This window comes from Hypanus sabinus, chromosome 6 (genome assembly GCF_030144855.1).
Source record: "Hypanus sabinus isolate sHypSab1 chromosome 6, sHypSab1.hap1, whole genome shotgun sequence".
NCBI classification, from domain to species: Eukaryota; Metazoa; Chordata; class Chondrichthyes; order Myliobatiformes; family Dasyatidae; genus Hypanus; species Hypanus sabinus.
In genome coordinates, this window is record NC_082711.1 from 174,741,861 (window position 1) to 174,759,944 (window position 18,084).

The window sequence follows — 18,084 nt, forward strand, 5'->3', positions numbered from 1 at the left end:
AATCTTTCAAATCCTCCTTCAGTTTCATTTACTTTTACTTCATTTCATGTACTGGACAGCTTCATTTTTGTCGAGCTTTCCAAATCATTGAAAATGGCAAGACATTTGCTTAAGTGCAGTGTCCTATCTTGCCAAATTGTAGGAGACGGGAACCAATGAGAAATCAACTTGAAGCAACTGCCACCTGAGCCTCTATAGTTGACTTGTAGTATGGAGACAGGACTTGTTTGCCCAGTTCCAAGGTGTCAACTCTATGGTGATGGGACTTGTGCCACCATCAGATATCAAGTTCTCCTCCGACCTATCATACTGCACCTTATTAGCTAGCGCCTGTTCACAACAATACTGAAATACACTGTCTAGCTATATCCTGGAGTTCCTTATTATAGACTAACTTTGATGTCATGTGTCAAAATAGCTATTGGTTGAACTTGAGGAAAAGTGTGTTCTTAAGGTAAGTACTTTGGTCCTGGCTTTTTTAAAAAAAAAGCCCAAGTTGGAACAAATCTTCCTCTGTGCTTAGACCTCAGCTTTAGAACAGTCATCTTGATGCACAGGAAAAGATGCACCCAGTGTTCCCTACAGTTCTTCTTTCATTGGAAGGATTAACAAAACTAATGTCAAACCTCTCCTGGACAAATACCCCTAACACTTGGGTTCTAGTTGCTGTACCAGTTACACTGGGTGGGTTACATTGCTTGTGTGTGGATTAGAGTGTACAATTGTTATTTTTATACTAATTAATTTTCCTGTTTATTATTTTTATATAGTCACTTGTATACATGTAATTCAGTCATTTTTTTCTAGTAATTATGTTTTCTAGAAGTTCCTCAGTTTTTCTGTAGCAGGTGTTGCACTTGAAGCTGGCTATTTTGTAGGTTAATTGTTATCACTGGAATGTTATCCTAAGCCTGAACATGCGATGGTCACAACTTTCTTTTTCTAGTTTGTTCTTGTAGCACTTAATTAAATAGCCTTATCCACCAAGCTTGTTATTTCATTCTTCTGAACCTCTGGATTGCAAAATCATTAGATATGACACATGCTTGATATTGAACTCCTGAAGTGGTGATTCTTCTACAACTGTTATGTGCAGTGATTTTTTTTTCATCAGCTAGATAGTAAGACTTGAGCATGTGCTGGAAGCTTCCTTGAAATATAACATCTGACTCCGAACAATCCCTTGCCCATGACTAAGTCATTAATTAGAATCTTGAGTCCATGCATTTGATGTTGTGTGGACATGGACTGACCTGACCATTGCACATTTAATGCACACGTAGTAATTCAAGATCCTGCACTTAAACAAATACGATGGGAGTGTATATCCAAGTTGTTTATCTCTTGCTGAGAGAACAAAAATAAGGGATGTAAACTTATCTCTGAGCATATTCTGTAACTTTCTTTGGCTCAATCATGATAATGAACCGTCCAGTTGCTTTGCCTGTGTCAGGGCACTCAAGGCTGCTGCGCATGTTGACTCTGGTTAAGAAAGGATACTGTGCATTGGCCTTCATTATAGAAAGGGTGCAGAGGAGATTTACAAGGATGTTGCCTGGATTGGGGAGCATGCCTTATGAGAATAGGTTGAGTGAATGCGTCCTTTCCTCCTTGGAGTGACAGAGGATGAGAGGTGACCTTATAAGAGGTGTATAAGATGATGAGAGACATTGATCGTGTGGATAGTTGGAGGCTTTTCCCCCCCCAGGGCTGAAAAGGCTAGCATGAGAGGGCACAGTTTTAAGGTGTTTGGAAGTAGGTATATAGGAGATATCGGGGTAAGTTTTTTTTATGCAGAGTGGTGAGAGTGTGGAATGGGCTGCCAGTGATGGTAGTGGAGGTGGATATAATGGTCTCTTTTAAGAGACTCCTGGACAGGTATATGGAGCTCAGAAAAAGAGGGCTATGGGTAACCCGAGGTAATTTCTAAGGTTAGGACATGTTCGGCACAGCTTTGTGGGCTGAAGGGCCTGTGTTCTGTAGGTTTTCTGTGTTTCTAGTCTGGTTTACATCACTGACATTGAGTGAGATTTGTTGCTTTGCAGTAGCAGTAAAGTGCAATACAAATTTTATTGTAAATTACAATGAACATATAAACAAAATAGTGTGAAAGAGCAAAACAGCGAGGTAGTCCTCATTGTCCATTTGGAAATCAGATGGCAGAAGGGAAGAAGGTTGTCTTCAGACTCCTGTGACTTCTCCACGATAGTATTGAGAAGAGGGCATGTATTAAGGGTCCTTTCTCATGATTTTTTTGGTCACCTTGAGGCACTGCCTATTGAAGATGGCTTTGATGGTGGGGAGGCTAGTGCTCATGACAGAGCTAGCTCGGTCTACAACCCTCTGCAGCCTCTTCAGATCCAGTACATTGGAGCCTTCATACCAGATGGTGATGCAACTGGTCAGAATGCTCTCACGGAATATCTGTAGAAATTTGCTAGATTCTTAAGTTACATACCAAATCTCCTCACTCCTAATGAAATATAGCTGCTGACATCCCTTTATAATTGCAACAATATGTTGGGCTCAGGATATATAGTATCTCCCAGGAATTTGAAACTGCTGAACCTTTGAGGACAGCTGTGTTCTCCTGAAATCCACAATCAATTCCTTGATCTTTCTTGAGCTATTTTATGGAATATAAGTATTCAGCAGAACACCCTGACATTCTTAAATTGTCTTTTCCCATTTTATTTTTAAAACTGCAGCACTGACCCTACTGCCACCTTCCACTGCAAGCAGTTATCAGCTTGGGTCCAAATTCCACTAATATTTTTGCACTCTGGTTTCTCCTGCACCAACTGCAGTTGGATTATGGAAGCTTTTACTGATGCTGTGCAATTGTTTTAATAAACATTTTGTTCATGTCTGTAGTCTAAACATGACCTTGTCTCGGAGACAACTGTCCTGAGTGTAATTGCAGCTTTTGCTAATTGTGATGCAGATTGTCTTGCTTGTAACTCTGGGATGTTATCAGGATCTCCAGTATTTGTCTAATGTGCTAATTCTTTTGACTGATTTTGTACTGAATTGCATGCCCTTTTTTAATATCTAAGTAGCTTGTCAAGGGAAGTTGCTTTTTCAGATGGTATGAGGTTGCTGAAGTTGTGTAGCTAGCTAAGCCTGCTCTGACAAGAGTACAATGCAGAATTATTTTCATTATGTAACTTCTAGGAGTGGTACAAGGAGGAAACCTTCAAAGCAGCACTGATTTCACATCTCTTTTCAAAATAACCAGTGCATGAAACAACTTTTGTAGAGTCCAACTTTCAGTTTTAATCGTAGCCTGAGTGTTTGTTAATAGGCTTGAGGGTGACATGGTAGCGTAATAGTGTGATGGATAGGGGAATCAAGGGATATGGGGACAAGGCAGGGACTGGGTATTGATAATGAATGATCAGCCACGATCTCAGAATGGTGGTGCAGACTCGAGGGGCCGAATGGTCTACTTCTGCACCTATTGTCTATTATATTGCTAGTGATGGAAAGGTTGGGATTCCATTTCAGCTGCTGTCTGTAAGGAGTTTGTACATTCTCCCCATAACCATGTAGGTTTCCTCAGGACGTTCTGGTTTACTCCTACATTCTAAAGACACATGGGTTAAAGTTAGTGAGTTGTGGGCATGCTATGTTGGCGCTGGAAGCATGACAACACTTGCAGGCTATCCCCAGCCCATCCTCAGACTGTGGCTGTTGATGCAAATGATGATTTTAACAATGTTTTGACATGTGACAAAGCTAATCTCTTAAAGAGAACAAACTGTTTGTAGTACTTGGTCACTTGGAAAAGTCTGTTACAATTTTAGGTGTGCACTGTAATCCAGTGTCTGAGCCAATACAACAAGTTCATCCAATTAACAGTTTGTGCTTTCATATTAAGTTGGCAGAGGAAATCTTGCTCTTCCACTGATTTAAAAAAAATACCCTTGAGGCAAAAATCTCAGTTCCCTTAAACTACCCTTCCTTCAAATGGACTAACAATCATCACTTGCTAAATGCAGTGTTTAAAACCTTCATTTGTAAAATATGCAATTATATACTGATATTGACTGTTCCATAAGAATTCAAGAAACTTGATGAAATAGTTGATTAGTGCCTTAGAAGGACTCTGTTACAGTGCCAAGTTTTCCTCCATGTTGGTTGCTTTGAGCAGATGCCAGTTTCTTGCCTGCATTCAGCTGGTGTCATTTGATTGTACAATGCTTGGATCTTGTTGGTGGTTTGTGCATCAGTATTCTTTTATAAAATTGCCTGCTTATATTTCTGCCAGTTCTTGGTTCCTTGTATGAAAGAATCTTCAAGCTGGCACCTCATTTGAATGTTGTTCATGCTTGTCATTCTGCACTTGGATCTTGGTGTGGTTATCCTTGAGTCGTGATCTTGCTTTCTGGTTTACAGTGATTTCATATAGTTCTTGGAAATTTTGGGAATGTGTAACTTGATTCCTAGCCTAAGTATATTGAGAACTGAACTACCAAATGCTTTTGATTTGACTGTTTTAGGCTTGTGTTCAACACCACCCCATTCTCTGTTTGGTTGTTATAAAATTTGTGCCTAGCATTTGGATGTCTCTTGTGGTTGCTATTTGGATGCCAAGTGCTGATAGCATCACTTGGAAACATCAGCGGTAGATGTGCAAAGTTATTTGGATCAGAGACCCGGGCATTTAAAAACTTCACTATGGTGCCACCAAACTTTTTTTTTACACAAATGGTGAATTACCACGATCACTGAATAAGACAAACTTGAAATGGGTTTCATTCAAATTTATTTTTTAGTCTTTCTTGCCCAAGGTTACGTGTATTCTAGGAGTCCTAGCAAGATTGACTAAGTTGCTTCTGTAGAGTTTGTGCTATAAGCCTTTCCTAAAGAGGCCACTATTCTAAATTACTTGCTCTAGGCCAAGGTTTGTCAAAGTACCTGATCATAGTTATTTGATAGCAGAGGACTAAACTTCAAAGCCTGCGTTTAAATAAACAAGGCTGTTGCACATTTAATTGATAGAGCTCTGGACCTGTCTGCCATTGGGGAAACTGGAATTTTAGTCAAAGCTGTGTTTAGGTCTAAAATTATAGCTGTGTCTGCATCATTAAGTTCTCAAGAGTATAGCTGCTTGGTTCATGACATTCCCTGAAACTATATAGATCAACATTGAAATTTGGTTGTTTAACAAGATTTAAGCAGCTTGATCTTGAGACTAGGGTAGGTCTTACACAGTGAACAGTAGGGCACTGAGGGATGTGGTAGAATGCAGGGATCTTGGAATACAATCTTTCATTCATTGGAAGTGGTGACACAGGTAGATAGGGTTGTAAAGAAAGCTTGTAGCACATTGGCCTTCATAAATCAAAGTTTTGAGTATGGGAGATGGGATGTTAAGTTGAAGTTTCAAAGAAGGAGATGAGTTGTACAGGTCTCATTACATGTGAACTCATCTTCTACCTTAGGCCACAAACTTATCAATCACCCATCTGTGGACACTCTCTGGAGGTCCAAGATCCGTATGCTTCATGACCGCTGGACTAAGTGTGTAAATGTAGGAGAGTGACTACTAGGAGGGGGATTTTCAACGTAGGTTGAAAAATAAATGTGTTAGGTTTTCTAAAATTGACTCCTACCTTGGGCCACAAACTTGTCAATTGCCCTTCATATTGAATAGCACCAGTCGTGAGACCCTGATAGTGGAACCTATTCCTGCAAAGAACCAAAGTCAGCATTTAACTCTAGGTCAGGGTCTTCAAAAGAACCCTGAAAGGGAAAAAATAGAGATAGAAATAGAGCTGTTTCTGAAGATGCAAGCAAAGGGGTTGCTGTTAGGTGCCATCATCTCCTGAGTGTAAGAAGTTGTATAAGATGTTGGTGAGGCCTAATTTGGAGTACTGTTTGCAGTTTTGGTCACCTACCTACAGGAAAGATGTTCAGAGAAAATTTATAAGTATGTTGCCAGATTTGGAGGACCTGATTTACAAGGAATAAGTTAAACTCTTTGAACGTAGAAGATTGAGAGGAGATTTGAGAGGTATACTAAATTATGAGGTATAGACAGGGTAAATGCAAGCTTTTTCCACTGAGGCTGGCTGAGACTACAACCAGATGTCATGGGTTAAAGGTGAGAAGCTTAAGGGGAGCATGAGGGGAAACTTTCTTGCTCAAACTTTCTTGCTTGAGTGTGGAACAAGCCGCCAGTGCATGCGAGTGCTATTTCAATATTCAAGCTTAGTAGGGGTATGGAGGGCTATGGTCTGGATAAAGGTCAGTGGGATTAGGCAGGTTTCTGCGTGAACTAGATGGGCCAAAGGGTCTGTTTCTGTGGTGTACCTTTTGTCTCATTGGATGAGAACTAGGAATTGTACCATCTGTTTATTTTTGTTGTGAGGAGAGTGAAAAGCAGCAAGGTACATCACTTTACCATAAGTGAATGCACATTCTGGCTTAAAACATTGTCTGATACTAATTGCCTACATTTAATTCGAGAACTAACAATTTAATTGAGAGGTGAGTGTGGTTTAATACACATCCAGACTGGTGATCACAGACAGATCACAGACTGGTGATCTTGCACAATATATTCAACAGTGACTGAATAGTTTGACTACCACAAACTGTAGGAAGGTCATGCTTTGTGGCCAGCATTTGGGGTATACACATGTAAAGGGGGTTTCTTTTTTTTTGTTTGTTACTGTTGGGAAAGGGTTTCTTTGTTTTGTTAAAAACAGGAATGTTTCTTCGTTGCGAGAGAGTGCTGGAAGCTGGTTTGGGTTAAAATTTACTGATAACGAGAATGGTATTCCTTTGTAAACCAAATGGGGATTAATGTTCTTTCTTCTGAGTCTGTAAGCTTTTGTTGACGGGCTTTTGGGCAGATCAGCGCGAGGGGGTCGAGAGAGAGGACGCAATGCTGTAAGCTGGGCGAGGAACGGACCCCAAGCGGGGGTCCGAGGCCGGGAGGTACTCCGAGGAGGGGGGATGAAGTTAGATGTGCTTGGTTGACCTCTCAGAGGGTCCTGAGCTGCAAGTCGAGGAGTTCGGAGGGGATCGAATGGTGGTCAGAAGACTTCAGTAATTGAGCTCCAATGGTTGTGCACGAAGTGGTTTGGACTTTGATAAGTTTGGCGCCTTTTCTTTATTCTTTTCTCTTCATATATACTGTATCGTTATTAATCACTTAGTTATAGTAACCTTTATAAATTGTACTCATTTAATCGCATACGGCGTACTGTCTGTTTTTGGGCGAGGTGGGTTCATTACACAGCATCCACACCAGCTGATTGCCCAGTTTGGTGGGGCCAAAGGCTGCTCCCCCTAGACGAGAACGAATGTGAGCGAGCCTGAGGTGACCCAGGGGGTTACACACACTTTGAATGCCATTCCTTGTATTTAAAGATTTTTCCCTTCCTAAGTAAGGAAGTAAGAAAGAAAGCAGTTTTATAAAGGCCATTTTGTACCCTGGACTTCATGCCCTTTTAAGCCCTTTTTCACCAGTGAGCTTTTTAAAAGTGAAGCTTTTTAAATGCACACAAAATGCTGGAGGAACTCAGCAGGCCAGGCAGCATATGGGAAAGAGTGCAGTCAACATTTCAGACAGACACCCTTCAGGTCTGGGGGGGGGGGGGGAGAGAAGATGAGTAAGCATAGGAAAGTGGGGGGAGTGGTGAAGTAAAGAACTGGGAAATTGGTGAAAGACATACAGGGCTGGAAAGGGGAATGTGATGGGAGAGGACAGAAGGCCATAGAAGAAAAAAGGTGGAGCACCAGAGGGAGATAGGTAAGTAAGGGGGGGGGGGGAATGGGAATGAAAGGGGGAGGAGGCCAAGAAAGCAATGTTCATGGCATTATGTTGGAGGCTACCCAAACAGAATACAAGGTGTTGCTCCTCCAACCTAAGTGTGGCTTCATTGTAGCAGTTGGGGAGGCCACGGACTGGGAAGTGGAAATCAAGTTGGTGGCCACTGGGAGATCCTGATTTTTCTGGCGGACAGTGAAGCGGTCTCCCAATCTATGTTGGATCTCACTGAAGTACAGGAGGCTACACCAGGAATACCAGACACAGTAGCTGACCCCAACAGACTCGCAGGTGAAGTGTCGCATCACTTGGAAGGGCTGATTTGGGGCCCTGAATGATAATGACAGAGGAGATGTTGGGCCATCTTCACCAGGATCCCACCACCAAGCACATCCTTCCCTCTTCTCCCACTTTGGTTTCTGCAGGGATCGCTCCTTGTGCAACACCCTTGTCCATTCGTCCCAACCCACTAATCTCCTTTCTGGCACTATCCTTACAGGCAGGACAAGTGTTGAACCTTCTACATGGCCTTCTTTCCTCTCTTACAGGTTCCCCCTTCTCCAACCCTTTTTCTTTCACCAATCAACTTGCTAGCTCTTTTCTTCAACCCCTCCCCCCACTGGTTTCACCTATCAGCTTGTTCCTTCCACCTCTCCCCCACCACCTTACTCTGACTCCTGAACATTTTTTTCCACCAGTCCTGATCGAGGGTTCAGTCTGCAATATCAACTGTACTCATAGATACTGCCTGGACTGCTGAGTTTCTCCAGCATTGTGTGTGTGTGTGGGGGGGGGGGGGGCTTGGATTTCCAGCATCTTCAGATTTTTCTCTCGTTTTGCAAAATGAAAATTTTTTTATTAAACAAAATAGACTTTATTCAAAAATAAAATTATATACAATAAGCCATTCAATGACTTTCAATCCTTTACAACTGTTTCCATTGCTGTCTTACATTTTCACCACCCACGTGGCACTCTGTTATTCCATATTTACATTCACTTGTTTAGGGGTATATACCCCGCACCCCCACCCATCAACTCCCACAGAAGAACTCTAGACTGTGGTCCTTCCCCACTGGACCCTTGCAGTGGCTGCACCAAGTTTGAGTGCGTCTCTCAGCACGTATTCCCGCAGCTGAGAATGTTTTTGTTTGCGGGGGGAGCGGAGGTTTCCTTTGATCTTAGCAAAACAGAGACAGGGTAATTACAGAAGGTTTTCTCTTTCAGTTGAAGTGGGAAATTCGTCCCCAAAAATGTATGTTGATTGGTTGATTCTGCCTGGATGCTTGGTTAAAAGTAAAGTTCATTGTCAAACACATAAGAACATGTATACCCAGGTGCAATGGAAAAACTTGCCATAGCATCACAGGCACATAATGTCAGCAAAGTTGCCAGAATACAGGCAACTTGTGTTAGAGCAGTTTGGGTAAGAATTTGCATATCAGACCAGCAGAGTAAAGTTGATCCCTGTGTCACATTTTTGGCTCATTTTATGGCTTGTGTGCAGCTGATTCACAACAAGGATAACTGTGATGTAGATGGGTTTTTTGGAACCACCCCCATAGTGCAACTGTTGCCTGTACATTTCAATTTATAGTCGATTACTATGCGGCAGGGAATTGTACTGGTGTAAGAGTAGTATACTGGTGCGAGATCACTAATGGTTTGAATGGTAGAGCAGGTGTGAAGTGCTGAAAGGAACACTGCATCCAGAGTGGATTTAGATTAATTGGGACACATGAAATCAGTACATTTCGGCCCAATTAAGTGGCTGTCCCAATCAATTTGTTTCATGGAAATAGTTAAAAGGCGACTTTAAAAAGCTGAGTAAAAATTAGTATTTAAAATAAATACAAAACAAATTAAAACCTGCCAATACTACTATAAAACTATTAGTTCCTAATAGTTATTGACAGAGAAATTCAACCAGTGTATGCGGTCATGTTCTTTTAACTGTAAATGACAAAAATCAGCAGACACTTAGTGCAGATAATGGACTACCTTCATACAACATTGCCAATGATTGCATTCCCAATCTTTTTCATTTAACATTCAAGATGATTGTCAATACCTTCATTCTTTGTTGATCATGTAGATAGTCAGAGGCTTTTTCCCCAGGGCTGAAATGGCTAATACACGAGTGCACAGTTTTAAGGTGCTTGGAAGTAGGTACAGAGGGGAGGTCATGGGTAATTTTTTTTAAAAAAAGAGTGGTGAGTGTGTGGAATGAGCTGCTGGCGACAGTGGTGGAGGTAGATACAGTAGGGTCTTTTAAGAGGCTTCTGGATAGGTACATGGAGCTTAGAAAAATGGAGGCTATGGATAACTCTAGGTGATTTCTAAAGTAAGTACATGTTCAGCACAGCATTGTGGGCCGAAGTGCCTATATTGTGATGTAGGTTTTCTATGTTTATAGTTCTTAACTTGAAGCAGTGAAATAGTTTTAACAAAGTACCCAGGACATCTTTAGGGAGCGGTGTCTCAGAAAGGCAGCGTCCATTATTAAGGACCTCCAGCACCCAGGACATGCCCTTTTCTCACTGTTACCATCAGATAAGAGGTACAGAAGCCTGAAGGCACACACTCAGCGATTCAGGAACAGCTTCTTCCCCTCTGCCATCCAATTCCTAAATTACCATTGAATCTTTGACAGTATTTGTTTTTGCATGGTTTTTTAATCTGTTCAATATATGTAATTGATTTACTTGTCTATTTATTATTATTATTATTATTTTGTTTTATATTTTTCTCTCTCTGCTAAATTATGTATTGCATTGAACTGCTGCTACTAAAGTCACAAGTTTCACATCACATGCTGGTGGTGATAAACCCGATTCTGATTTACTCCATTTCTGGTATTTCCAAGCCTGAATGCTTGAAACTGGTGAGCAAAAAAAGGTCTGAATTGTCTTGCTGCTTATTTCTAGTCAACAATCAGGGTCAAAAATCACTGAACAAAAACACACACAACTGATGTGATGATATTTTAATTACTGTTCACTCTAAGCATGGTTCACTCTAACAGCCATGCAAGTGCTAGTGATTGATGCTAGCTAGAAACTTAGCAACATTCTTCTGTCCCAATTAAGCTGCATAGTGTCCTGTCAACATAGAGAATCATGGCTATTTTTTCAATTAGTTTTTGTTCTTTTAAGAGTTGTCCCAAATAAGTGGCTGCCCCAGTTTAACTGGAATCCACTATATTATAAAATTTGAACAGTGCAGGATGCTGGTGGTTTGGCTTTGATAGTTGAAGGATGAAGTTACTAGATCTCCATTTTAAACTGTGACGTTGTTTAATTATTCAGACGTGTTGGTTTAATTTTTTTGCTGCCATCCTAATGTAACCCATGGCTACCTTCGGGTGAATACTAGTTGAAGTTGGGCCTTGTACCCAGTATGTCATACTGACCTATTGCAGCTGATGAATGAAAAGCCCTTCAATCTGAGCATGTGGTTTATGTGGAGTTACATAATGGCTACCCATGGGCTTTCAGCTAATCTGATGCAGCTACAATGATTTTGCTGAGGAGCAGCTACAGAATACTGCTTGTACCCTCTTGATCTCCTTTTGGGTCAAGATTTTTGCAATTGTATTTGTCACATGTACATCAAAGCATTCAGTGAAATGTATTAAGCATCAAATCAAATTGTGCATATGAAACATCAGGTATACTGAGGAATCTAAAGTAGTGATTGCAAGAATTTTGTTAATTACTGCTTCATCCCCTTGGTCTCAGATCTCAGCTGTACTGACCAAGTATTAAATGAGTTAAAGATCCTTCTGCTTGTAGTCTGGGATTCTGGTCTGGTTGTGATATAGTCCAGCCTTGTGGAACTGTTTTGCTTGTCCTTGCTGTCTGGTGGTTATGCATTGCTTCAACTTGAGGCTCTTCTAGTTGCTGCCTGTATTCAAAATTGTCAATATGCCGATGAGAGTGGAACCTGTTCACTCTGGGATTCTGATGCAGGATGCTCCTTACTGGAAGGTGACTCCAGTTGTTCAGTATAGACCTAGTCTGACTAACTCTGGTTCAAACCCACTTCAAATGTGTGGATTCAAAGGCAACACGAGTGAATCTGCAGATTCTGGAAATTTACTACTTCGGTGTAGGCCTGATGAAGGGTTTCGGTCCGAAACGTCGTCACTACCTTCTCCCATAGATGCTGTCTGGCCTGCTGAGTTCTGCCAGCATTTTGTGTTCAGATGTGTGGATGTCCATTAGTCCTAACGGAGGGCACACTATTGGTATTTATTTTAGGTAGGCCTTGTCCTTTGGGTGAACAGGAACAAAACGGTTCTTCAGTGATTTAGGATATAGAACACAGAAAAGTATGAAATGGAACTTTTGGCCCATGATGTTGTGGCAGATTTTAATTCTAAAAAAATAATATTTTTTAGCTGATTTTATTCTTCTGTGTCTGGTCTTTGACATCTAGGACACAACATCAATGGTCATTTTTATTTGCACTGTGGAATGTCGGCTACATTACAATCTTGTATTCTTAAATTTCTGACATTCTGCAATTATTTCCTGCCATCAGCTGTGCTAGTTAGGATGTCTTCGGTCATGTGCTAGCAATTCTGAGTTTTGGACACTGCCAAGGTTTATTATCTACTTCTAAGCAGAAAATCTTGGAGCCCAGTAATCTGATCTGAAGAGAATGTAGATAAGTATTGATCGCTAACTTTTCATTCCAAATTCTAGATATTGTGGTACATAACATCCTGAGGTGAGAAGTAAAGCTAAACAAAAAATATAAATTGAACCATTATGGGCTCTGTTCTAATCTCTCCTGGATTTTTTTTTTTTTACAAGTGTTGAACTTGAAAATGGGGAATAGCAATTGTGGTGAGCTTGGTCATAGTAAAACCATGTATATTGCAAGTTTTAAATGAAGGTAATTTAATTCTTTGGCTTTCTTTTCTAAAAAAAAATAATAAAAACAAGGATTCTGTTCACTTCTGCTTAGCCAAAGAAAATTCAGTTAAAGTTCAGTCACCCCACCTCCCTAATCAGAGCTTTCCCATTATAGTTTTTTCACTTGCTGTTTGGCTAGATTGTGAACAATGTATCATTCCCCCTTTATCATCTGCCAGCAGGATGAGTTGTAATGCCAATTAAAATAGGTAGTTCAAATTTTAGCAGTGAATTTTGACAATTTTCTGACCACTTTTTCTACTCTATTTCAACATTTGTTCCCAGTTCCCTTTGCCTAGTCTTTTCTTTTTAAAAAGAACTAATTCTTCCCTTTTCTGGTCAAGGTGGATTCATGGGAACATTTACCTTGTATGTTATGTTGCTTTCTGGGCCTCTGTACCTTGCTGTACAACTGGATTCTTGATTTTTTTTTCCTCTCTTTGGGAGACTGTTTTAACTAGTTGCATCACCATCTGATGTGGATGTACAAGTTCAGAAAATGAGTTGTGGAAAGTAGCAAGTTCAGCTAGTTCTGTCATGGCACAAGCCACCCCAGCATCCCGGACATCTTTAAAAGTTATTGCCTCTAAAAGGCAGTATCTGTCATTATGGACCCCATTACCCAGGACATGCCCTCTTCTCATTGCTGCCATCAAGGAGGTGGTTCAGGAGCCTGAAGATGACTCAACATTTTAGGAACAGCATCTTCCTATGAACACTACCTGACTTCCTTTTTAATCTTCCTTTTACATTAATTAGTTAATTTGTATCTTACTGTAATTTAGTTTTTAAATAGTGCATTGTACTGCTGCAAAGCAAATTTCATGACATTTACCAGTGATATTAAAGCTGAGTCTGTGTCATTTTACTAGTTGGTAAATTGGCTTATTGTCACATTTACTGAAGTATAGTGAGAAACTTTTGCATGCCATCTATAGAGATCATCACATCAGTGCATTGAAGTATTAAAAAGGAAAACAGTAACAGAGTTTCAGTTGGACAGTTAAAGGTAAATTGAGGTAGAGTTCATCTTGCTGTACTAAAGGACAATTCAATTGTCTTAACAGTGTGATAGGAACTGTCCTTGAGCCTGGTGGAATGTGATTTCAGGCTTTTGTATCTTTTTGGGGAGAGGTTAAGAGTATATCTGGGGTGAGTGGCGTTTCAGTTTATGCTGGCTGCTTTACCAAGGCAGCAAAGCATTGACAGAGTCCATGGAGGGGAGGTTGGTTTTAGTGATGAGAGCTGAGCTGTCTACATAAGTCTCTGCAGTCTTTTGGAGTCACAGCAAGAGCAAATACCAAGCCACGAGCCATCCAGATACAATGGAGACATATAAATTGTTGTCCTCCTGAAGAAATGGAGGTGCTGGTGTACTTTTTTGCGATGGTGTCTATATGGCTGGACTGGCTGATGTTCAGTCTTAAGAACCTGAAATTCTCAACTCTGTCAAACTCAGTACTTGTACACAGGGACAAGTACACCATCCATTCTCCCCTTCTCTCCCCCCTCCCCAATCCAGTTCTTGTTTTGCTAACAGTGAGGGAAGGTTTGTTGTGATGACACCATGTCACTAGGTTGTCTGTCACCATCCTGTACTCTGCATCTTATTTGGGATTTTGCCCACTAGACTGTTGTCGGTGTACGTGCTTGTCAAAGTGCCAGGTTGTTAGTGTATGCCTGTATGTAGGGTAAATGCTGGCTAATACTTTAAACCTGCTTCTATTTGGTGCATCAGGGTGAAATGTTAATATTTCTCTTGCCTTTGTTCATAAATGTATTGAACGTTGACTCATTGATGCTCTTCTGGTTTCAGCTCCAAAATCTGGGCATTAATCCTGCGAATATTGGATTCAGCACCCTGACTATGGAATCAGATAAGTTCATCTGCATTCGAGAAAAAGTTGGTGAGCAAGCCCAGGTGGTTATCATTGACATGAATGAGCCCAACAATCCCATTCGCCGTCCAATTTCAGCAGATAGTGCCATTATGAACCCAGCCAGCAAGGTTATTGCATTAAAAGGTAAGATTTTTATTTTCTGTGGCCTGATTTGGTTTCCCTAATGGTACCAGTATCAGTGTTGATTGTTGGGCCAAGATGATCATTTACAGATTTGGTCTTTAAATACAAGTTAGCACCATCAGTTGTGTCACTGCTTTAGCAATTTCCTGCAAATGTACTTGTCAACAAAAATTGTTGGCAGTGCAGCTTAATTCTCCATCCCGCTCTGACCCGTCTGTTTGTGGCATTAAGTGTTGTATTAAAGCCCAAAGAGCGCCTGAATTGGACCTTTATTTTCTATATGAGTATGTTACAGCCTTTCTGGCCTTGTCAATTTAAAATTTTGGGGTATTTTCCAATCAGAGCTGAGTTCTGCAAGTCACCCATCTTGTACTGATTCTCCTTTGTCGTTACCTTGGTCTCCCTTAACTGGATCCCCCTCCCCACTGTTAACCCAAGAACTAGATGATAACACTCATCCTCACAGTAACCCTGGCCTATACCTGCTATTCTTTGTCTTGTCCATTTCTCTCCTTACCTTCTCCACTATCAATTCTGGCATCGTCTGTAAGGAATTTCTGCATGTCCTCTCTGGAATGTGTGGGTTTTTCTCTTGGTCTTTCAGTTTCCTCCCGTGGTCCAAAGATGTACCAGATAGGTTAATTGGTTGTTGTAAATTGTCTTGTTATTAGCTTGGGGTTAAATTGGGTTGTCGGGTTGCTGGATAGTGCAGCTCGAAGAGCCAAAAGGGCTTTTTCTGCACTGTATCTAAATAATCAAATCACTGCCTCTCCAGCTTTATTTTCTAGTGATCCAATATCCACTCATCTTTTAACCTGCCCTTAAGATCACTCTAACCCTTCTCTCTCCATAGCCCTCCATTTCTCTTTCATCCACATGCCTATGTAAATGTCTCTAATGTGTTTGCCTTTGCCACCACCCATGGCAATGTGTTCTATACACCCACCGCTATTTTTAATAAGTTATCTCTGACATACTCTCAGACTTTCTTCCAGTCACAATAAAATTATTCCCCTTTGTATTAGCTATTTTTTGCCCTGGGCAAAAGTCTCTGGCTGTCTGCATGATCTATGCCTCTTGTAGACATCTATCAAGCCATCTCTCACCCCACTTTTCTCCAAAGCGAAAAACCCTGGCTCATTTATCCTCTCCAAATGAGACAAGCCCTCTAGTCCAGCCAGGACTCTGGTAAATCTCTTCTACACCCTCTAAGGCTTCCACATCCTCATGATGAGGTGGTCAGAAATGGAACATAATACTCCAAGAGTGATCTAACCAGAGTTCTGAAATGCATTCCTAAAGTCCATGAGGTTTGTAATGCAAAAACTGAGTTTCCTTCAGTTAACTGTAGAATGATGCATTGCACCTACTTTAATTCAGAACTGGTTTTGATGCTTTTTGGTTAACTTTTAAGCTACTGTGAGCCATTCTGAATTTAAACTGGAATCTAAGTAACTGTTTGAATATTTTGGCTATTTAGCATTATTAGTTTTCAGACTTTGAACTTGATGTATCTTGTCAAGTAAGCATCTAGTCATTATTGTGACTAGTCGTTTGGCCACTCTGGGTGAGAGTAATATAATTGGCTTCTAATTCAATTGGTGTAAACCTTGAGCTTCCTGAAGGAAGTTCAAAGGAAATTTATTATCAAAGTATGTTAACATGTACTACCTTGAGATTCTTGCAGGCATGTACAGGAAAAAATTTTTATAAAACTTCATATACATTAACATTACATTAATATTCAAACTCAGACAAACTGTAAATAAAAAATAATACTGAGGACATGAGTTGTAAAGAGTCCTTGAAAGTGACTACAGTGTATTAACTTCCTGGGTTTGGTTTCTTGGTCTCAAGCTAGTTAACAGGATTATAATTGAGAGCTTGTTTTGCATTGCTTAATAGTAAGCCAGTTTCTTTTGGCTTTAACTTTGGTTAAAATTGTCCAAGCTTTATCTTGTATTGTAGGCCCTTCACTTGGTACTTTCATCTCTGTCAACATAATTAAAAAGGCACAAAATTGAGCTTCCCAAGATTAGTTGTAACTATGAATTGGCTCCAGAAGGGAATAGTGCTATACACATCTATTAGCCTGTCATTTAGACAGGTTTGGTTTTATCACTATCTTTCCTTTTTTTTAAAAAAAAAGGAATGAAGATTCCAAGCAAGAAACCTTTTGGGGATGGTGCATCAGTTGTTCTACACTTCTAATTCTTCAAAACCTTGGGTAGATTGTGGAACCAAAATTATTTCTGATTACCTGGCTACTTTAGTGCAGTTTAAACCAATTTGCTCAAAATTCCCTGTTCCTATTTAACATGACATCCTGGTAAAATGTCGAACTCATAGTAAATTATATGTCTAGATTTCAATGGTTTGTCCTACTGCAGAAGTTTGGTTGCATGTTAATACAGTGACACCATTAAAATATCTGTCACTCTAGTATGTTACAGAGTACACTGCAGCATTGGGATGTGAACTGGAGAGGTGTGCATCGTGCAACCATTTAGATCAGCAATGCTTGTGCTGTACACAAATCCTTAAGTTTGAAATTGGATCTGCCATGCCTGAGATGCAGGTGTTGCAAACAAGTAGTGTTTAAGAATAAAATGCAACTAACTGTAACCTTTTTAATGGTATCTGAAATTAAGAAACAATTTATTTGATTTTTAACTTTGTGGTTGAACTTAAATATTCAAATTAAGATTAGCTTTAAAAATCATGCTTTTCTCTAATTTCTTCTAGCAACCCCCCCCCCCCCCCCCCGGGTAATTATTTTTGGGAATTTTCTTGCTCCCTTTCTTCTCACCTGCCCATTATCTCTCTGGTAACCCTCCTTCCCTATCTCCAATGGTCCATTCTCATCTTTCAGATTCCTCCTTCAGTCTTTCACCTATTCCATCTTTCCCTCCAGCTTCTCCACTTTATCTTCTTCTCCCTCTCCCCCTCCCCCCCCCCAACCACCACCACCCGCCAGCTTGTGCTCTTTTCCTCTCTTCCCAGCCCACTTTTTCCTGGCTTTGTTCCCCCTTTCCAGTTCTGATTAAGGATTTCTGCTGGAAAGGCTGTTTATTTCCCTCATAGATGCTGCCAGACTGGCTGAGTTTCTCTAGTATTTTGTATGTTGCTCTTAAAATCCATTTGTTTTGTGCAGAATATTTCATGCTGACTTTCTGCAGGGATTCAAGGTATTGGAAATTGGAATTGCCGTCTGCTCACTTAACAGTACAGTTGTGGAAGGTGTAGTTGTGGCACACACTTGAAACACTTGGAGGATACAGATGATATGTGCACCATGTAGTTCATTCAAATCATCTAACTTTTTATGATGCCTAATATCTGGTTTTTACTGATT

The 18,084-nt window shown here is 40.5% G+C and overlaps 1 protein-coding gene across 1 annotated transcript in view; it reads left to right on the forward strand.

Moving 5' to 3' along the window:
- The window catches only part of cltcb (clathrin, heavy chain b (Hc)), an 82,939-nt gene that overhangs the window by 13,812 nt on the left and 51,043 nt on the right, over nt 1–18,084 (forward strand). Inside the window, exon 3 of the mRNA XM_059973623.1 lies at nt 14,522–14,729. Within this exon, the coding sequence (XP_059829606.1) occupies nt 14,522–14,729 (208 nt within the window). The remainder of the gene's footprint in view (nt 1–14,521; nt 14,730–18,084) is intronic.